Source organism: Manacus vitellinus, unplaced genomic scaffold (genome assembly GCF_001715985.3).
Source record: "Manacus vitellinus isolate BGI_N305 unplaced genomic scaffold, ASM171598v3 scaffold_7_pilon, whole genome shotgun sequence".
Taxonomy (NCBI): domain Eukaryota; kingdom Metazoa; phylum Chordata; class Aves; order Passeriformes; family Pipridae; genus Manacus; species Manacus vitellinus.
In genome coordinates this window covers 31,367,947-31,390,070 of record NW_021940813.1, presented here as the reverse complement: position 1 = coordinate 31,390,070, position 22,124 = coordinate 31,367,947, and the positions used below count along the sequence as shown (strand labels likewise).

Genomic DNA, 22,124 nt, shown 5'->3' with positions numbered 1-22,124 from the left:
AAGGTACATGCATTTTAATTTTGTTTTTCACAAAATTTGAATAATTGACTATACTCAAGAGTTTCAGAGTATGAAGTTCTTTTTTAATCAATAGAAAATTTTGTGGGGAAAAAAAATCCTAGCCTTGCAGACATTGTGTTGTGCTAAAAAGAGTACTAACGTTCAGTTATAAGCTTTTTTAAAAGGAAAAATACCACACTAAGCTGTGGGTGCCTCTCTGAATATATTCACCACAGCCTTTCATAAATTACGTCCAGAATACGGTCCTGTAAATCTGTATGTGCCTAACCCTGTGTGAGCACAGGAGTCACTTCACTCTGTCTGTATTATGATGTAGAATATAGAACAGCACACAATTTACTTTGGATCTTTTGTTGTGCAAAAAAAAAGTATAGTGACATACACAGCATACTGCAGTAGGCTATGCCTGGCACATCCTGTTCTCAGAACATGTCCTCCGAGAGAGATGCTCTCATTTTGAAATCCTGCAAAGTACATACAATGTGTAAGCAGTGGTTTCTGGCACCTCAGCTACTGCAGCTTTTTGTTTCACCAGTCATCTGTTTAAAAACAAGGTTTGGCTTTATTTACTTTGGTAGGAAACAGCCATTAAAAGTGAAAGCAGTAACAAAAGGTGTGTGTGAACTAATGCCCTCCAGCTAGAACAATTTCAATACTTTTAGAAATAATGGGTATAATTTCAGACATATTTGACCATTAGGTACAATTTATCACTTTCAGCATACAATAAAATTAGCAAAGTTACTGATGAAACTACTGTCTTGGTAGGGGCTGGGGCCCTGCCATGAGTGCTTACACTGGCAGCCTGCAGAGGAGGTTTTCACAGCATCTAGATTTGAGCACCAACACAAGAAGCTGGAACCACACTTTCCCACTGTCCCTCTAGGAAACTGTGGTTAAGTTCTTTGGCATTTCATTGTCTTGGATCAGTTCTGTGAAGAACAGAAAAGCCCCATGGTGTGACATTTGGCACTGCAGTGGTAAGGAGGAGGTGGGAACAGAACTTGGAAGCAAGGATATGCCATTGATCAGCATTACCCAGAGGGTGGTGAGCATGAAGTGAAACCCACTGGTGCCCTGGCAGTGCCCCAAATCTGCTCCCCTCCACCTGACAGCTACTGCTGTCCTCTGTGACCCCATGCAGAAAGCTGTGCCTTCATCCTACACTGGCTTCCAGCAGTCACCACTGAAGAAGCCTCCTGGTTCACTTGGTTGTCTCACTCATTGACTACTGTCTGGGCTCACAGACCCACGCCCCAAACCCTGGCTTTACTGCCTCACACTCAGCTTCACTGACTCTCAGAATCAGTTATGTTAGAAAAGACCTCTGAGATCATCGAGTCCAACCTATGACCAAACACCACCATGTTAACCAGACCAAGGCACTAAGTGCCACATCCAGTCAAACACCTCCAGGCATGGTGACTCCAACACCTCCTTGGGCAGTCCATTCAAATGTCTAATCACGCTTTCTGTGAAGAAATTCTTCCTAATGTTCTATCTAAAGCTCCCCTGGCAACCTTAAGACAGTGTCCTCTTGTCCTATCTACTGTTCCCTGGGAGAATAGGCTGACTCCCACCTGGTTACAACCTCATTTCAGGTAGTAGAGAGCAACTAGGTCATCCTTGAGCCTCCCTTTCTTCAGGCTAAACAACCTCAGCTCCCTCAGCCCTCCTCGTAAGACTTGTGCTCCAGACCCTTCACCAGTCTTGTTGCCCTTCTCTGGACACGCTCCTGCACCTCAATGTCTTTCTTGTAGTGAGGGGCCCAGAACTGAACACAGGATTTGAGACGTGGCCTCACCAGTACTGAGTACAGGGGGACAATCACTTCCCTAGTCCTGCTGGCCACACTATTTCTGACACAAGCCAGGATACTACTGGCCACTTTGTCCACCTGGGCACACTGCTGGCTCATGTTCAGCCGCTGTCGACCAGCAGCCCCAGGTCATTCTACACTAGGCCGCTTTCCAGCCATTCTCCGAATCCATAGCAATGCATGAGGTGGTTGTGACCTAAGTGCAGGACCCGGTACTTAGTCGAACCTCAGACTGTTGGTCTCGGCTCATCGATCCTGCCTGTCCAGACCTCTCTGCAGGGCCTTCGTGCTGGGCGGTGCGGGGCAACACACCAGATGGGGCAACACAGAGCCGCTGGGCTCTGCAGGCTGGTGCGGGCGCTGCCGACGGCGGCACCAAACGAGCGTGGAGAGCGCTTGGAAAAGTACAGGTAAAAGTGTGAGCAGTGAGGTGACCGCCCGCGCCTGCCCCGGGGGCCGGGCCGGGGGCGAGGGCGGCACTTCCCGCCGGTGGCGAGGCAGCCCCGCCGCGCCTGACGCGGCGCTGCGACACTGGCGCGGCGGGCCGGGGGGCGCGGGGCGGGCCCCCGTAGGCCCGCCCCCAGACCGGGCTGGCCAATGGGGCGGGTGCGGGGCGTGGCCGGCGGGCCCGGCATTAGGCCACGCGCGCGCGCTCCCGCCCTTTCGGCTTGAGGGACAGCGGCACTGACTCCCGGCTGCGCGCGCGAACATGGCGGACCAGGCCATCTCCTTCCTCAAGGACTTCTTGGCGGGCGGCGTTGCCGCCGCCATCAGCAAGACCGCGGTGGCGCCCATCGAGCGGGTCAAGCTCTTGCTCCCAGGTCAGCGGCGCGTTGGGCGAGAGCGGCGAGCGCGGGCAGAGCCCGTCACCCCCCCTCAGGCGCGGGCCCGGCGAGAGGCACAGGTTCGGGCGGAGGGTGGGTGAGGGCCGCGGCGCCGCGGGACAAAGGGCCGGGAGAGGCGGTGGCGGCTGGCGGGAAGGTCACGTGACGGTGGCGGGGAAGTCGAAGCCGGTTCGCCGTGCGGGCTCGGCGCGGCGGGCGGGCTGGGCCTAGGGCCGGCCGCCGCTGGTGTCACTTCCTGCCGCCCTCGCTGCCGGCGCCGAGGGCACGGCGGGGAGGGGAGGGCGGCTGCTCCCGCCGCATCTTGGCGGCCCTCACGTGACGCGCGCCCGCGCAGCGCATTGGCCGCGGGCGGGGCGCGGCCGGCGCGCGGGGCCCGGCGTGACCCGGCGGCGCCCAAGGTGATTGGGGTGACCTTCGCGGGGCGCTGGCCGAACGCGGGCTCCTGCTGCCCGCCCGCCCGCCCGCGCCCCCCCGCCCCTCTGTCAGTAAGGGCTCTCGCCTCTAGGTAGGCCTGTTCTGAGTGCCGCGTCCAGTCTGTCCTTAAACACCTCTATGGACGGTGAGTCCACCACTTCCCTGGGCAGCCCATTCCAATGTCTGATCACCCTTTCTGTGAATAAATTATTACTAATGTCCAACCTAAATCTCCCCTGGTTAAGCTGAAGGCTATATCCTCTTGTCCTGTTGCTAGTTGCTGGGATAAGAGGCCAATCCCCACCTGTCCCTATTTTGGCAAGTCCTGAGGTCTGAGGAAGTTAGAAAGCAATTTTAAGCCTTTTTCTTAACAATAACACAACCCTAAGCCATTCAGAATTAACAGCTTTTTTTGTATAATAGAAGCAGGCTTAAGTCCAGCTGTGGCATAGGCCAGTCAAGGCATGTGGTCAATATACATACTTTTATTTGCAGGTGCAACATGCAAGCAAACAGATTGCTGCTGATAAGCAGTACAAGGGTATCATCGATTGTGTAGTACGTATTCCAAAGGAACAAGGAGTGCTGTCTTTCTGGCGAGGAAACTTGGCTAATGTCATCAGATACTTCCCAACTCAAGCTCTCAACTTTGCCTTCAAGGATAAGTATAAGCAGGTGTTCTTGGGAGGTGTAGACAAGCACACTCAGTTCTGGAGATATTTTGCTGGTAACCTGGCATCTGGTGGTGCAGCTGGAGCCACTTCCCTCTGCTTTGTCTACCCCTTGGATTTTGCAAGAACCCGTTTGGCTGCTGATGTTGGAAAAGCTGGTGCAGACAGAGAATTCTCTGGTCTCGGGGACTGTCTAGTCAAAATTACCAAGTCTGATGGTGTGCGAGGCTTGTACCAAGGGTTCAATGTCTCTGTCCAAGGCATCATCATCTATAGAGCTGCCTACTTCGGGATCTATGATACAGCAAAAGGTAATACTTCAGAGGAGATCCAGTAAACCTCTTTTCACAATTGTATTGCCTGTTCTGGGATGTTACACACTGTAATAACTACATTAAGATAGAAGGGGATATCAGTGCCAGCATCAGTGACACTGCAGTGTTAAAGGCAAAACTTGGGCATGTGTTGATGGCAGCAGCCTACTTTCAAGTACTGGTTTTGTAAGGAGTTGCTCCTAATACCAGCAAAGTATGTTGATAATTATACACAGAAAAAGTTCTTTTTTGTTTAATGCATTCCTGTAGTTACATTGGACCAGTTCAAGAGTGTTTAGCAGAATGGGATTGAGCAATGCTTTTGTAAAGCACTTGGTTAAGCTGGACATTTGGGCATGTAGGCCATTGATGCTAGTTTGTGGTAACGTAATCCACAGGGACAGTGACTTAATTTACGTTGACGTTTCTTTTTAAAAAGAGTAATGGATAGTTGAGACTTTCTCATGCCAGTCTGAAAAGAATCCTTGTTCTTAAATGTTAAGCTGTTTTGATAACTGAAGAAAATCCTGAATTTCTTTAGATGTTTTTTATGTTGCTTCAATGTGTTTAAAGTTTATGAAGTTGCAATTTTCAAGTATGGCTCTACAATGTTTTGTGACTAGGGCATCTAGTTTCCTACTAGTTTATATAGTAAAGTAGCTGTCATGCAGTGAGTAAACTGGAGGAGGATGTGCAAGATAAAAAGCTAATTACTTCTTTTTTTTATTGCAGGCATGCTCCCAGATCCCAGAAATACTCACATTGTTATCAGTTGGATGATTGCCCAGACGGTGACTGCTGTGGCCGGTGTGGTGTCCTATCCTTTTGATACAGTGCGGCGTAGAATGATGATGCAGTCAGGACGCAAAGGAGGTAGGCTGTAAATCTATGTAGTTTTTCAAGCAGCGTTAACAGGATGGAGTTCTGTTTTACTTATAGCCTTGACACTTACATGAAATGAGGAAGTGCAGTAAGGTTCAACTTGTGTTTGTCCTGAATTATGCTGAGGACTTCTCTTTATTGAAAATGAAATAGGCAAATGGACTGCCTGTTCGTGTTGACAAATTAAATTACGGTAATTAGGGGTTGGAATAGTTGGCAAAATAAAAGCTTAACGTTTTTACTTTGTGACAGCTTTTATTAACTAGGCAAGCAGAGAGGAAGCTTTGCTATTGGTTGTGCTAAGAATTGTATTACAGTCTTAAAGTGTAGTTTGGGACATCACAAAGTAGTTAAGTGAAACAGGAGAATTGTTAAAAACATCTGAGATAAAATTATAGGAGTTAAGAATCACTGTTTGCTCTTTTCCTGCAGCTGATATCATGTACTCTGGAACGATTGACTGCTGGCGGAAGATTGCCAGGGATGAGGGAGGAAAGGCGTTCTTCAAGGGTGCATGGTCCAATGTTCTCAGAGGCATGGGGGGTGCTTTTGTGCTTGTGCTGTACGATGAATTCAAGAAAGTCATTTAAACAACCTAACTAGAATTGGAAATCAAATTGAGCAGATCATGTAGAATAACTACCATTATGGACCATTGACCTTCAAGAAATTCCTGTGAGTATTATTTATCGGAGCCAGATGATACTTGTAGATGGGGCTGGAAACTGACATAGAGGACTGATCCATTTCACTGTAACATGCATGAAGACACTGAATCTGGCAATTCAGTGTGCTGATTTTTCTTTTCAGCAATCAAAAATAAGTGGTGTTGGTTCTGGGTCCAAAGTGGCTAGGTCCAGTTTAGGCAGAGAAAAATTGTTTGCCTGCGGATCAGTCCTCAGTTTCAAGTCCTATCTTCTAGGACCATAAAATTGTATTTGAAAGCATTTGCTAACAAATCATGTTCTTTTCCACTTGTACTGAAGCACTATGTACCATTTTGCACAGCTGAACATCTAGCAGTTTTGTTCTTAAATTGGGGCATTTTGCTGTAAAACAATAAACATACTTACTCTGTCTGTGTTGAAATTATTACATAAAACCTTTGGGAAAGCCTCTTTTGTTTGAAAACTTGTTTCAGATAATGGTTCCTCTGATACATTTACACTGCACTCTGTAATAGAATTAAGCTTTTAAAAAAAAAACCTGAATGTGAGAATTTTATGGGGAAGGATGGGGAAGCATGGGTTGTACTGATAGAGACCAGTCCCATTCTTTGTGCCTGATGGTTTACAATGGGCTGCTGCAAGTGGCTTTTTGCATGATTCTTAGAAATTGATTTGCAACTTCTCACATGATTTAAAATGGGGGGGGGGTCAGTTGTGCTAGCAAAACCCAAAGACCCAAGAACTGTCAAAAAGTAATGCTCTAGCCCTTGGTGAAAGAGCTTAAAATAATTTTTTGTTATTAAATCAGTATTGCAAAGCAACATGGCATTCATGCAAAAACCCAGGAACCCAGTAAATGCCTTCAACTTCTGAGTGACCTATGTATTGTATTGCTGCTGTTTGGAAATGTTGATTGTACCGTTCAAGATACTGTTTGGCCTCATCTGTGGCAGTGGTCAATCAGTACCTCTGGAAGGTTGAATTTAATCTGAAATGAGGCTCATTCTAGGAGATGACATTGATGGGGTGTGAGGGAGGGAATGTGTTTCTGTATTGCTGTAAAATCAAGGTAGGTCAGCCTTCAGTATTAAGTGATTGGTGTCTTGGGATGGTCAGAAGAACAAAACCAGACTCAGTAATTTCTCATACTGCTATTTGAGGTAGTGTAATACCTATGTGCCGTTCTCCATATGTATATAATCTTTTATACTTTGTAATCTGCAAAAACACAATAGGAGGACTAGTAAAGGAAAACAAGGTGTTAATTTTTGTGTTTTAAAAACTCTCCCTACACTGGAAAAAGCGTGTCATTGTATGAATCACTGAAGGCTGACTGAGCTGTCTTGAGTTCTTTCTGTGCCTTCTGAGGTTGGTATTCAAGATGAAGTATTTAAATTAACTACTTGGCTTTGGCTGGTTATTACCTTCCTCTCAAAAGGACTTACCTTTTTCCTTTCACTGTTGCACAAGTGCTGCTCTCAACATGTGTATGAATGTAAGGACATTACACAGTTCCTCTGTACACAGCCCAGTGCCAAAATTTATGTACCTGTTTCATCCCTGTTTGGTAATTGCAGCTCCCTGTGGTGCAGGCAGGTCATTTGATGTTGACCTTGCCAATCAGCTTGCTGTTTCACTTGTAATTATATTGATGGGGGGGAGAGGGGAAGACATTTTGTCTATGTAAACACATTGCTTAGGTTTATTTTCTGTATCAGTGGCTTGAAATGGTAGAGATAATGGTGGGATGCATCACTATGAGTGTATGCTGGCCCAAACTTTGTGAGAGGAACCAAACACAGCAGTTACTTGAGCAGCCCCTGAAAGGGATAGGACTTTCACACCATCTTTTCTCCAGAACTAGGTTTTAACTACAAGAAATAGAAAAAAAAGTGCAAGTGTAGGTGGTTTTAACGTGAACTGCAATTTCCCTATGCTGTGCATTCAGCATGTACTAATTTGTGCTGGTTTGGTTTTTTTAATATATGGCTTCTCTCAGTCATGCAGCAGCAATTTCCAATGTGCCATGAAGTTTAGGAACACAAGAGGCAAACAATAAATGAGACTTTTAAAAAAAGCATTTGTTTTCTGCCTTATTGAGACACTGTGCAATGCATTCATTTTGAAAAATATTAACAGGAAAACAGCCAGAATTTGTAAAAGTTCTGGCATCTAAAACCTATATTATTTTTAAAAGGTGTTGGAAACTGAATTTGCACCCTTTGAAGGGATTCTAAAATGCAGTTATTAAACCTTTATTACAGATTTTATTTCAGTCCTCGCAACTGTTAAACTAGATGTTTTTGAAGGCTTTAAATGCTGTCTGTGATTTAAGTACGTGCTAATCCTGCAGAAGATCGGAGTGTTGCAGTGGCAGTACTGAGCTCATGAAATGGCTGACTGGCAGACCAGTTTTAATAGTTACATTTGACAGGTGTAATTTTATTTCCCATTTTTGTCTTTGATATTGCTGGTTGGAAGATTAAAGGGCAATTTTAAACACATTTTGAATAGTTTCTGCTAAAAAAAACCCTGAGCATATAAAAACTATGCGATCATAAAATTACTGTGGCATTCTTAAGCAGGCCTGTCATTTTCCAGGAAACCTTTATAGTCAGAGGAAAGAAGCTTCATAGCAATGAAGACAGGAAGTGAGTTACTTCTGGATAAGAGGCCTTGTCTCACATTGTGAAGAACATCCTAGCCAGGTTTAAGCATGTCTTCAAAGTAGACACTTGCAGAAAAGTGTGGCTGCTGGCCATTTTGGTTTCAAACAAAGGGCGAAGAATAAATTTCACAGATTTTTCTCCCCTTGTTTCGCCTGCTGCATTTAAGTGGATTTTTATGGGACAAACAGTGTTATGGGCAATTATATTCTTTTATAGGCTGCTTTGAAGTACTTGTCAGCAGGATCCATGCTTTTATTTTGTATTGGGGGCATCAGTGTATTTTCTTCTTGGGGAGTTGGGTCATCTCTTCAACTGTAGTTACTTCCTCGGTATGACTTTTTGATGGTAGATTTACATATTCTGTCTAAAGAGAAAGAAAAGTCTGTAACATGCAGTATGCTAGAGAGTCACTCTGTCGATAATCAGACAACGCTAGATACACCAGTACCAAAGGTGCCTCTTCTTGCTCTTTCATTACTTAAAGAGATACTTGCAAAGCGGGAGAAAGTGGTTTTAAGGACAGTTAGGGATTGTTTTAATGTGTAGAATCAGTACTAGCTGTTTGTCAGCAGAAGGACAAAGAATAGAATTTTATCTAAATGCTGGACAACCTTAACTGAGACAATAGAAGGAATTTATTCAGTGGGTATTGCCTGAGTTTTTGATACGTAAGCATTAGCTAGACTTCTAGAGAAAATACTTTGGTTGCTATTACACATTTTAACATTGGTTAACCTGGAGTTCTAGGAGAGTGGATGATGCTAGGTAAGATCATAGTACTGATACAGCATTCAGAGCTGAAAGTATTGAAGGGAGATAAGTATGATTTAAAAAAAAAAAAAAAAAGGAGGGACAGTACTGGGGGGAAAAGTTAAAAAAAAAAAAAGAAAGACAAGCTGCTGGTATGTGACAACATCAAACCAGGATGTCTTCGTGGGAAATTTTTTTCTAGGAAATCTGAGGGATTGGTTAAGCACTGCAGGGCTTCAGGGTCATGGTGTTTTGTACTACTTGGCTACTCTGAGGAAAATGCACAAAGAGTGTCTTTCAAATCCTTGGAATGAATTTGATCTGGGAAAAAAGAGGAAAACTTAAGTGTTAAACTTCTGAGTGAGGGTGAAAAAAGTATCTGGGGAGAGTGACTGAAATGTCATCAGGTTTTGGTAGTAAGGTGAGTAAAATAAAATGGATTAGATGAATGCAAGGTATCTGATGCACTGAGTGATTTGGTTGGTAGGATCTTACAATAAATAAGAAAATTGGTAGTTTTTTAACATGAGCATTTTAAGAATACAAATCCAAACTCAGTGCAGAAAATTAGGATTTTGTAAATAGAGATATTTCAGTGATCTAGGGAAAAGTATAGTGAAACATAAGAAAAAAGAAAATGTGAATGGTCATTGACTAAATCAGGGCAAAACAAAGAAATGCAAGCTTTAAAGAGGCGTGATTAGCAAGTTATAGGTTTCAAAATAACTCATAAATAAATCCATTAGCACTAAATGTCAGGGAGAGAATGTTCTGGTGTTCAGTAGAGGAGAGATCTTGAAAGTACCGTTTTTGTACTTTATTTTCTGCTTTGAAGAATTGCAGCATTCAATCAGTGTTAAAAAGATACCTGAGTTTGGAGGGGAGAAGTATAATAAAATTAGACTTTAAGACTAGATCAAAATGGGCAAAGAGGAGTCCAGAAGCTGTTTAAACATGTCATAATCGTATGAATTACCTTCACAGTGCCTCTTGACAGGTATGAGGCAACCTGAGGGCTTCACTTGAACTCTGGCAACTGCTGCTGTTAAATTGTTGCCTGCATGGAAGAGCCTATGCCAGCATTTAGAAACCACATCGACAAAAGCCTTTGGGCTGTAATGGAGTGATTTGATTAAGTCTGGTAGTATATGCACAGAAATTTGGAAGCCCCTCAAGTTTAGGAAAAGCAAGCAATTAGAGAGTCTGCAATTTTTGAAAGACTGCTTGCTACTGTACTAGCTCTTATTATTAATAAGATGGACTGTGGATGGCTTATGCTCTAGAAGCCTGGTATGAAGTGAGATACCAGGTATTTATGACTTAAGGTGTATGAGGAAACCTATCCATGTCACATTCCTACCTGCTTTCTGTGAAAGTCAAAGGTGGTAGCACCAAAGACAAATTAAATAGGACAGTGTGCTGGTATATAGTTACCAAAACTGGAGAGTTTTAGTAGTCAGAGCTCTGAGGATTCACTGTAACAGTTGAAGGAAAATTTCTGTGCCACTTTTGAAAGCCTCATTGGAAAGCATGGTGTTGCCACTGAATTGTTGTAGGCAGTAAATGACTAGCCTGATTTATTGACTTTGCTTTAGCCAGCTGAGACAAAGCATTCCCTCACAATGCAATCACCATACAACCACTGCTCAAATGGACAATTTGAGAAGCATTGATGGTTTGAAGCCTGGTTGTCATGACGTGTAGAAAGACAGGAAGAGTTACTTGCTGTTAACAGTGTGCAAGTGTATAAGATACTGTAAACAGGAAAGGAATAAGGATAAAAAGTAATGGATTTTAAGTGCAGTAAAACAGGCTATTAAAAAGCTTTTTAAAAGTGAGGATAGTTAAAAATATAGAATAGGGTACATAGGGATGCTACAGTATATTGGTCAAATACAGTTTGTACAAAGCACTGAAATTGCTAATCCTATGCTGGTGCAAGAGGAAGACTAGTTAAGCTGTTGAGTCTTCCCAGCCCTGTTGATTTTCATTATTCAGTGTGACAGGATTTTTACATGGGGTTGGTCAGGCTTATAAAATACATATTCACATTGTATTATTGTATTATGTATTATGTATTATGTGATTGATATTTGAAAATGATAATGGAAAATGTTTTCTTGGGTTATTTTCAAAGTATGAACAGCAACCTTGTAGAGCTTGTATGCACAGAAATTACTGTTCTCCATAAAAGTGAAAACTCTGGTCTTAAAATCTGTCTGCAAATACCTACAGGATAATCATTTGTCTCAGCACTGGCATAGAGCATTTCAGGTTTCAAAGCAGCGTACCTTGCATGACAGGCACTGGTCTTCATTGGACCAAATGTAACACTTATCTTTATATGTCAGTTCTAGTCTTTGGCCTGTTGTGGATTAGAGTTAACAAATTTGACTGAATTGAAAAGAAACCATACCTGGATATCTTCATTGGTTAATGCATTAAATTTGTCTCTCGGTTGTGGTATAGGAGGAAGTATGTTCTTGAAACTGCAATACCTTTGGATAGAAAATGGCATTGTGGAGAAATTTAAAATACTGGTAATATAACTTACACAAACATTGTGTGTTGTAATTTAAGGACATTATTTACTTTCAAGATTGAATAGCTATTACTCTACAAATTAAGTGAAAAGAAAAATATTTTGAGTGGGTTAACTGGTGAGTAACTATTAGTATACTTATCACTTGGGTAACTAAAATTTATTTTGTGATGAGCGTCACAATAAATACTTTATTAATCAATGACTTTGAATAAATCACATGACATAACTGTCTTTAACCACTGAGTGAGAAGTTTTATCAAAATAACAATATGTTAATTTGTCCGGATTCCCTCTTGTCTGGTACTGTATGCAGCCGGTGGCTTCAAAGCAACCTGGATATTAAATGCTTAAAAGTAAGAACACAATAGCTCTTGTAGGATCTGGTGGAATCCAGGATCCACTTAGTAACTTCAATATCCTTTCCCCATTTTTCACTTGTAGTGATTGTGTGCCAAAGGGCCATCCACAACAATACTGGTGATAATACATTTTGACATTGATAATCAGATTATTTAAGTTTGCAGGTAGGAGAGTAGGAGAATGAAGGAATGTGTTTCATAGAGATAATACTCTATCAATAATATCTACAGAAAAAAAGGTTGATTTACCTTTTGAAAAGACAATACAGGAGCACTGTCACTGATATTGTTCCAAGTGCTATTAGAAATAAAATCACAAAAGTAAAGTAATCTTTCCCTTGACCTGAAACATCCAAGAGAGAGAAATATCTCAGCATACCAAAAATCTGCCGAGGAGACTGTCAGTAATGAATGCAAGTTTCACAATTTATTCTTAATTATTCAAAGGACTTCAACTTGACTTTCTTACAGAACTTTGACAAAAATTCAGGTTGACTTGGTGCATTTTAAACCATTTCAAATATTTTAAATTTAGAGAAATTAAAAAATAATCCAGAAAAGAAGAAAAATAAACAGAGTTACAGAACAAATAACGGAGCAAAATTAGTGGAAAGGGTAGAAAGAGAGAAGCAGAAGGAAGGGGATGATATTAATGGTAAAAACTTAAAAGAACTCAGAGGCATCCTCATCACTTCAGACAAGAGTGGGTCTATTTTCGTCTGTTCCTGTAACCCTGGCATCTGAGTAACTGCTACCTTCACAATCCCAGCTAACCAAAGGTTCTGCTGCCAGAGTACTCTTCCTCATTAATAATTTCCACCCAGTTCCTTCCATGTAAGGGTAAGAATTAAGATTTTATTCATTCCTTTGACTGTGAGGGTGAAAGGGAAGCATACACGGTAATACTGAAAAAAAATAGTATTTCATAATCTTACCAAACTCAATGGGTTCACTCCATTCCCCCCACTTTGAGCTTACGAGACATTTTGTTCCACGTGCTCTGATTTTCAGAATGTATCGTTTTTTCTCATTGTAATTTTGGAATTCGTATCTATCATTCCTTACCTAGAAGCAAAGTAATCAGATTAACAAAAATTAAAATTAATTTTAAAAAATTAATTTTAATATGATTAAAAATCATATTAACAAAATATTAACAAAATTTGGGGTTTGATTTCATTATACAGTTTCTAGAAAAAAAATAATTTGTATGATTTTTTTAGGTATGTACTAGTTAAATGTTTATCCTGCCATCAAAACGTTCTCTTTTTTGAAGGTTAAAACTAGATTTTTGAGGTTTATTGGGTTTTTAATTTATTTTATTATGCTTTAAGGACACTTTTTTTTCCTGTTCCTGTTTATGGATCCTAAAAAAATCAGAAAGACATAAAGCAGAAACTGCAGAAGTACTCTGTAAAATCCCCTTGCAGCCTTCATGGGGATAAAACATGCAAATGTTCCCTGCATGGTGTCTGTTTTTGCTAAAGAGACCTAATGTTTTTAAGACAGTACAACAACAGATATGTATTATCTGGCCTCATGATACTTTATACAAAGTCTAGAATCTGTCAAGCCTTTCCAAGGGTCAGAGGACCACTCATTTGTCAAGGAAAGACTGACAGTATGTATTAACTTCCACAGGTTTTGAAGATTGTTGTACTCACTTTGTCTAGCTGTCCTTAGACACAGATGCAAACCCTATAGTTCTAGAAGTAAGTGTATTTTTTGTAATAGTATTTATATGCTTAAGTGAGCAAAACCACAAATTCGTATATGGCAAGAATACTTACAACCTTTTTCTCTTCTTTGGGCTCATCCTGCAAAACAAAGACAAATCTTCATTTTTATTATTTTCTTATCAAATAATAAAATATTTCTTTCTGGTTCTCTTTTTCTTGCCTTTAAAGAACATAAGTAATTTTAAACTGAAAAATTGGATAGTCTTCTCCAGTAATGTCCCAGAATAACAGCATTTTATTCAGAATGTTGGCTTCCTACATTTCCTTTTAGAAAAGGAAGGAAACATGAATTAGTTATCATTAGATGTGAGAAGCTGTATTTGCCACTAAGGGCATATTTAGACTGTACATTCTCATCCAGCAGAAGTATATCCAAATTATGCAAGCAATCACACCATCCTACACACACAGCAGGTCTGGGAGCTGTGATTTCACAAGAGTTTGATAACATGGGGCAGAAAAATTATGTGAATAGCAAATTTACCCTCCTTCCAGTCAAAGTCTATGTTATCTATGCTCAAGGGCTTTCCCCCAACTACTGTGAAGAGGTACTTACACATCCTATACAGTCAAAATTTAATTAACTGGAATCAAACTTTTACCTGGATCAAAGAACCTGAAAATTTGGGGAAAAAAAAGATAAGGTTCAAAAACGAGTGAACACTTTCAACAGCAGTGATTTTTAGCAATGATCTCAGAAAACATTGAAAGGCTGAGGTCCTGGAAACAACTGTCACATGAAATATCAGGAGGATAGCTAACACTATGGAAAAGTCAGAAAGGTGTAACTGGAAGGAATGTCTCATTACAGAATACACACCCACTGTGTGTCTTGAATTATAATGCAGACTAGTATTTCCCCATCATTTATTGTCAGCTGAGCTCTTTCAGCTTAGGGCATGATGGAAGTCAATCAGCCTGTGCTGTGAGTGGGCAGTGTAAATGAGTTACTTAAGCTTTAATTTAGTGCATTTACCTCTATCAGCCCCTCCTGAAAGGTGTGAGTTTTATCTGCCATCTCCATGTAGATACCTCTGATACCTTCAGTAACTAGCACCTCAAGGGGAATGAACCCTTCCACAGCACGGAGCCCTAGAAGTGCATTGTCTCTCAGGGGATATTTGTGCTCCTTTGCAGACACCTACATTAAGGTGTCTCAATCTGCAAGATGAATTTCACATTCAAATGTAGAAATCTACACTGAGCCCCATCCTTTCTGACTGGGGCACAGGAAAGAAGAGGTAACATGTATTTCTTTCAAATAAATTTTTTGATAATATTGCTTTAATCATATGTTGTGGCCTATATCTTTATGTAAAAAATTCTACGTATTTCACACAAGATCTTCCTGTCAAATTATACCTACCAAGCTGGAAAGCTATGTGTACTGCAATTACTCCTTGAAATAGCTACAACCTGCAAGCTGTAGGCCTTGTTTTGAATCAACAAATAAGATTTAATGGTGTATTGCTTTATTTCAGTTGTATATTTATGTATTTTATTTCAGTTGTATATTTATGTTTAACTCTTAGCTGATCTTTCCTGCAATGGTCTTGTTCCTGAGAATTGCCACAGCTGTAAGCTTATGAGCTGCAGCTGGGAAGTGGGATAGGTGGGAGTACTAATTTACCCCAACACAGGTGTCATCCACGTGTGGAAATCACATACTGGTAAAACAGGTATCCCAGCAAATGAGGAGGAAGAGTGCTATTTCTTGCCTCCTTGTCAAACTCCTGGACTCAAAAAAACTTCCTGGCCTTTGTCCTTAGAGATGTTAAAATCAGGTCCTTTAGACACTGAGATTTGTGGAGAAGGATTTGACACCTCAGCCTCTCTGCTCTGTTGTATGTGGTGGAAACCAGACATACCCTAGCCTGGAGAAAAGCAGACTCAAGGGAGACCTTCTCTCTCTCTCCAACTACTTGTGGCAGAGTGGGGATAGGTCTCTTATCCCTGGTAACAAACATTAGGAGGAGAAGAAACGGCCTCAAGTTGCACCAGGGGAGGTTTAGTTTGGATATGAGGAAATAATTCTTCACTGAAAGGGTGGTCAGGCATTGGAGCAGGCTGCCCAGGGAAGCAGATGAGTCACAATCCCTGGAAGTGTTCAAAAGGCATATGGATATGGCACTTAGTGATATAGTGTAGTGGTGATTATGGTGGTGCTATGTTAGCAACTGATGATCTTGGAGGTCTTTTCCAACCTTAATAATTATTCTATGAACCAGGGTGAGCATGAGGAGCTCAGGACCTGGGCACAGGCTGGAGGCTGCCACCAAGCCAGTGCCCTTGTTGCAGGTCACACAGTCGTTCCTCCTGTGACATGTGCTTATGCAGGACAGCATCACAGGTATTCTCAAGTCTTTCTCAAGCATTCTCAAGACAGAGATCCCTCATAACATTTCCCTGCTTCCCTCTGCTTTTCTACTTCGCATCTCTGAGAAGTCTGAAAAAAGATCATGAGAGATGGGATGTGAGACTAGCAGAGCTGGAGCAGGAGGACACCACAGGTCATGAGAGAGAAGTTAATTAATAAAGGAATCAGAAGTTTGCATATTATAGACACATGTGTGTACGTACAGTGGCACAGATAAACAAATAAATTTTTACCTTATTTTGTATGTTAATTTCATACTGAAAACACTTTACTTTTTCCACGTGACTTGTAAGGGGTGGATGCCATGTAATTATGCAACCCACTGGATCTCCAGTACAATGGGCAGTGACATTTAATGGAGCAGTGAGTATTTCTGGGGGAAAAAAAAAAGGAATAACTAATGTAGGCATGGTCAGTAATCTGCTACAACTCATGCCTTCATAGCAAAATACATGTCAAGGTGAGGCAACTGATGTACAGCTGTGTGCCACTGATTCTAGCAAAAGTTATTTGATAAACAGCAGCAAAATACCATACCAAAACTTGGGAATATATCACTGCAGTTGCTGGACATCTGAAGTAACTGAAGTTCATGTGAAAAATAATATGAAGGATTTTGTGTAATTCAGTAGTGCAATCACAGTGTCACTTTTCTTCTGCGTCTGTTTTCCAATTTCATATTGACAGTGCAAGTCTCCATAGAAAGAAGGATGGAAGTTTTTGTACCTGTAGTATTTTTCATGTAGAAGAGCAAAGCATTGGAATTTGAGTGCCTGTAGACTGAGTGTGACCTAAGTGTCTAACCACTACAGTCAGTGGAGACCTCTCCAGTAGTGCCCTGATGGCTGCAAAGCTCTTTGGCACACCAAGGAGCAGATGTGCTTGTCTAGATAGCTCTGAGCTTCACAGCCCCATCAGCTACAGTCAGGAGTCACTTGTGTTGTGTTTCAGACCACACAGGACACTCAGAAGGACCCTGGTATCTCATGGGTCCCAGGCCACATTTGCAAGCCTCGTGGATGCCTCAAGTATCTGAGTGTGTCTCAAATGGCACTAGAGGTTTGTTTTTAGGCAACTAAATCCCACTCCAGATCTTTATTGGAGCTTAAACACCTAGTTTGCACATATTGATCTAACACAGCCTTAATTTGCAAGTTGAACCCTCACTCTGGTTTTAGGACATGTAGCTCTTGTGGGTCTCAGGGAGGTATGGGATTAAGGGATGGCAAAATAAACCCATCAGAAAGGTAGCCTTGAAAGTCTAACCATTGTGTTTCATTAATTAGAATCCATGGATATGTTCACACCACTTCTCTGAGCAGTTGTTTCAGGCTGCCTCTACCTTTGCTTGTTTTAGTTAATTTTTGGAACTACATTCTGTCAGCTGTAGGGAGCAAAGTCTGTCCTACAGTGCAGGATCCTGCAATGGCCTACAGACTTTGTTTTAATCTTATTTCCAGAGAAAAATTCACCACTTCCTTATTTTATAAAACAGTAATAAAATAAAAATGTTCAATTACTTACCAATTTTATACAGTTCAATGTACTCATCATAGAACTGGATCAGGGAGTCTTTGCTAGACCCATTAACTAGGAAGTAAGCTTTTTCAATCTCTATCCTCACATTTTGGAATCTACATCCCACGTTTCTGCCGTTTTCATCTTTAATGTAAAGCTCACATTCCATCTGCCCATCATCTCTGTATAAAGCAAGGTATTTTCATTAAACACGGGTAGTGTGATGTGTTGAATGAGAATTCAGGCTTCCCTGACTCAAGCAGACCTACTTACCTTGAGTTCTGCCAGTAGAGAAAATACTGTGTATCTGCTGGAGCCCCCCTTCCTGCCTGCCAAGTGCAGTTCATGAGGCAAATGTTATAAATCACACAGGAGAAATTTTCAATGGCTGACCCATTCATGCCTGCAAATAGAGGAATATCTGTGATGAGGAAAAATCCTATGACTCCTCCAGTCTGGAGGATCATGGCACATGCTTAAGTATGTTAGATGCCTGCAAGTCCAACTAGTTATTACTTGGGTCAGGAGTGAAAACTAAGAGAATTATCACTCTATTTTAACTGCCTCTAACTGTGAAACTTGTCAATAAGCAAAGCATTCACACACAGAAAAGAAGGCACATTGCCTTTTGCCATCGTGTTGCTACAGAGAGAAATATTTGTCCTTTTGCAATTAATACTCAGGAAAGTCTTTACAGAGAGGACTAAAAAAGCTGAGACTTTTAAAAGCAAATTTGGACTTCTTCTTGCTCTCCAATCAAGCAACTTCCTTGTTAGATCTTTCCACCCTCACGTGTGTGACAATGACTTGTTCTGTTCCTTTTCTGGAGTACATTGAAGTGGGAATGTTTCTTTGGAAGTTCGCTTGTGGTCAGGCTGTGTGAGCATGCTCAACCTCCTTCTCTCTTCTCCTTCAACCAGTTTTCTGCTTCTTTCTGTGGTATGCCCCAAATTCAGTGCAAGGGTAGAGGCTTCCTCTGCTACTGACTCCAACCTCCTCCAGTGCCCATTGTCTAGGGCACCCTTGTGGAAGCACGGGGGAATCCTCTGAGAAGCCCGAATGCTTTGGAAGGCAGGGCCAGCGGGGGAGGAACACCAAAAGCACCTTGTATTTTGAGGGTCACCATTGGTGTTTCCTCTGCCAAGTCTACAGGAAGAGATGAGCAGGGAGTGTTTTCTCTGTTTAGACATGAGCAAGCTGCTAATCTCATCTGAGATACCCTGCGTACACGCAGCTTCAGGAACGCTGTTGACAAGGGAATTTTAGTGGAGAACTTTGAGCTGAGGAGGAGGGGCAAAATGGGTTACAACAAATTCACCAACAGCCCAGCAAGAAAGCGTTTAATAAACAAATAAGCACTAATATCTTAATTTGTAACAACCAGAACAGTTATTTGAATCTACCCTTAAACCCCTGTAAGTTATTGGCCTTTTGGAGCCTTAGTATAAAAGAGAATAACGCAATTATGGATACACTTCTGGTAATGCATCTCTTGAGGAATGGTTGAGACATTCATTACAGAGCAAATAATTTTAACAGATCTCCAAAAAAAAAAAATAATAGAAAATATAGCAGTTACCTACTGTGTAAGGAACTAAGACAATTAAAAGATTTAAAAGATTGCAAATGGAGAAAACCTTAGCCAGACATTACCTCCAGGGAGAAAGGTGCATTTTTTTGAGATGTTTGTGTTTGGTACTTCAATGATAAAGAATACCCCTTTGTGCAGAGGCATGTACAGTTCCTTTGGAAACCTGCATAGTGGACTATTCACCTGAAAAAGAACATGTTGATGTTTTATTTCTCTGCTTTTCCTCTTTTGGTATTAGATGATGCTGGCTGTGGAAGTGCAACTCAGGAACTCAACTCCATGTATATGATATATGTTTTAGGCTCAAGAGCTAACTCCCTCCTTTAGCACTCCAGGGTGATGTAGAAAGGAACTGAGGGACTGATAACATAACAACACAAAAGGCTTTGCAGCTCAGGAGTTGGATACTACAGTAGTGTGCGACTATTATAGAAGGCTAATAATGCTCCAGTGGCATAACAGAAGATGATTAATGAATAAGGGAGCCATGAAGAAATTTAATTATAGGATTAAGCAAAATAGAAATCCTCATCTCACCTGCCCATCAGTCAGAAAGGTGTCTATGGCATTATACTTATAATCTTCAATAAAGATGTGATGGACTTCATAATGTGAATTTCTAGTTGACCCATCTGCTTTGCTGGGCTAAATAAGCCACCTCTCTCTTTTATGTCAAGCTTCCTATTTTTCTCCTTGGATAATGTGGGTTTATAACATAACCTGTGCTACAAGCATGATCCAGTCCACTGGGAAACAAGTGAAGAATTTGAGATAATGAAAAGCCATGGCAGTGTTTGCAGAATTAATTTTTTATCTTGCTCTGTCTCTCTAAATTTACTAGAAGTCTCACTTAGTCTTAGAGCCCCTTTTTTCAGCAGCTAGATCCCTGCTCATGATTCAATGTAGGCACAGTCCAGGCTATCACTTCCTTTCCACTTTGATGCCAGAACTTCAGGTCTGTCGTATGCATGGGATGCTCCTCTCGCAGTAAATGCATCCTGGCACTGCTGATGGCTTTCCACAGCCCCTGACATATCAAGCTGTGGACTGTAAAAAACCACACCTCAGATATTATCTGCAACTGTTTCAAAGTAAGTGAAATTGATAAAAGGTAAAGAAAAAGGTGCAATTATTTATCGCAATGAATAGCAAGTTTACCTCTTTCTCTATGCTTTCCATGTCCCAGTTCATGATGGTACATTTATACATAGAAAAATTCTTGCTGCTCTCCCAGGACAGTTCCATTTTTCTCCAGTCCACATTCACATTTGTAATAGGTGATTTTTGTGCTTCTACTGGAAGTGATACAGCATAAGTTCTATAAGGATATGCTATTCCTTTTTGAATGCAGACGATAGTATCTGTCAGGCTCAAGATGATCATTGCCAGTTTAATTGGAAATATCTCTGATAAATAAAGAATTAAACCTTATTTCTTGGGTTATATTTGCAAAAGCATACTTACACTCCATACACTGGATGTCAGCGTGCAAGGGATGAAAGAGCATCACACACCACCAAATCATGCAAATGAGTCCAAAACTATCAAACATATTTTCTTCTCTGGAAAGAAATAATGAAACCTTCAGAAAAAAAAGAAAAGAGAAGAAACAAAAAGAAACGAAAAGAAAAGAAAAAATAGAAAATTATGATAAAGAGCACTTTGGTTTCTACAAAACTTTTTTTTTTTTTTTTTTATGGGAAGAGTCAAAGATGCTGTCTAATCCACCCCTAGAAAATATTCTTTCGACAAAGATCAAAACTCTTTTGTGAACATAACATTGGTTTTGTATATGTTATTTATCAATGTCAGTACTTGCTTCTATCAGCTTCTTTTCTTTTCTTTTCTGATCCCAGATGAGATGGAACAGCTTTCCATTTAGAAAAGTACCTTACGAGCAGGAATTCTGATGGGCCTTTACAAAGGCACTGGATAGCCCTGGATTCAGCTGCTTTTGCAGTGTCCTGAATATCCTGAATAGCAACATTTGTCATAAACTTGATGATGCTTCTGTCAGTTCCTGATAAATCTGAATGAATTTTTCGTTTTTATATATGGTCTCTCGCTTTTCACCTCTTTTCATGGAAAACTGAATATAGTAAAGAGTACCATTTTTTAGGTGTAGTTTACTATATCCCATTATTAAATAAGATACTTTTTTCTACACTTTCTTTGTTACTAGTTTTTTTGTGTTCAGAAATTGTTGAATCTTACTGTGGACATTATTAAACTTGGAGAATGTCTGCTTTGTAATCAAAAAATTATGTTAGCTCATAGAACTATGCCCACAATAATTTTATTCTAATATAACTATAGTGGTATGCAATTGAACTTGGGCTTTAAAATCTGCTTGAGAGGCTAAGAAAAAAATGCTGAACCTGCTTAAAGCTATTTTAGAGAATGTGACTCTCAAGTCTTCATGTACAGTTCATTTGAACAAAGATTTACATAATTGCAAACTGGATACACTTTCATTCTTGCTCCTCTGGACCTACAACTTTCTTTCTGGAAGTTATCTGCATTTTCTGGAGCCTACTTCTGTCTTGTGTGTTTTTCAGTCCAATTTCCTGAAAAGAGATAGTGTATGTCAATGACCCTTTTCAATGAGGAATACTGCAAAAGACAACGTATTTTTCCGTGTTTCTTTTCCATCTTGACTTGCCTCCTTTATGTCTTGAAAATGAAACAGACCTTAAGACATGTAAAAGTATCTACAAGTAAGTATTTACAAAAGCATAAGTTGTTTAAGTTCTAATTTTAGTCAATGGACATATGGTTGAATTCCATTCCCTGTTTCTTGAACACATAAATAATTTTTCACTGCTTTTTTTGAAGCCTTTGACTATTGCTATATAGAAGTTTTTTTTAACATTTTTAGTATCTTCCTATTTTTTTATGCATTTAATTTTCTGTTTCCCTCTGATGAGTTTCTTTGATGTGGA

At 40.7% G+C, this 22,124-nt stretch overlaps 2 protein-coding genes across 2 annotated transcripts; one reads left to right on the top strand and one right to left on the bottom strand.

Moving 5' to 3' along the window:
• Window positions 1-2,490: 2,490 nt before the first annotated feature.
• On the top strand, window positions 2,491-6,628 carry SLC25A6 (solute carrier family 25 member 6). Its single transcript, XM_029964715.1, has 4 exons — window positions 2,491-2,657; window positions 3,592-4,081; window positions 4,817-4,957; window positions 5,399-6,628. The coding sequence occupies exons 1-4, from the start codon at window positions 2,550-2,552 to the stop codon at window positions 5,554-5,556; spliced, it is 897 nt and encodes a 298-aa protein (XP_029820575.1). The 5' UTR covers window positions 2,491-2,549; the 3' UTR covers window positions 5,557-6,628.
• Window positions 6,629-8,006: 1,378 nt separating this feature from the next.
• On the bottom strand, window positions 8,007-20,761 carry LOC103767269 (granulocyte-macrophage colony-stimulating factor receptor subunit alpha). Its single transcript, XM_029964716.1, has 12 exons — window positions 20,647-20,761; window positions 20,341-20,477; window positions 19,245-19,365; window positions 17,865-17,994; window positions 17,598-17,773; window positions 16,307-16,446; window positions 13,751-13,774; window positions 13,622-13,630; window positions 12,893-13,022; window positions 12,207-12,300; window positions 11,470-11,551; window positions 8,007-8,667 (listed from the first exon to the last, which is right to left on the bottom strand). Exons 1-12 carry the CDS (start codon window positions 20,732-20,734, stop codon window positions 8,575-8,577), a joined length of 1,224 nt encoding a protein of 407 aa, XP_029820576.1. The 5' UTR covers window positions 20,735-20,761; the 3' UTR covers window positions 8,007-8,574.
• Window positions 20,762-22,124: the final 1,363 nt, after the last annotated feature.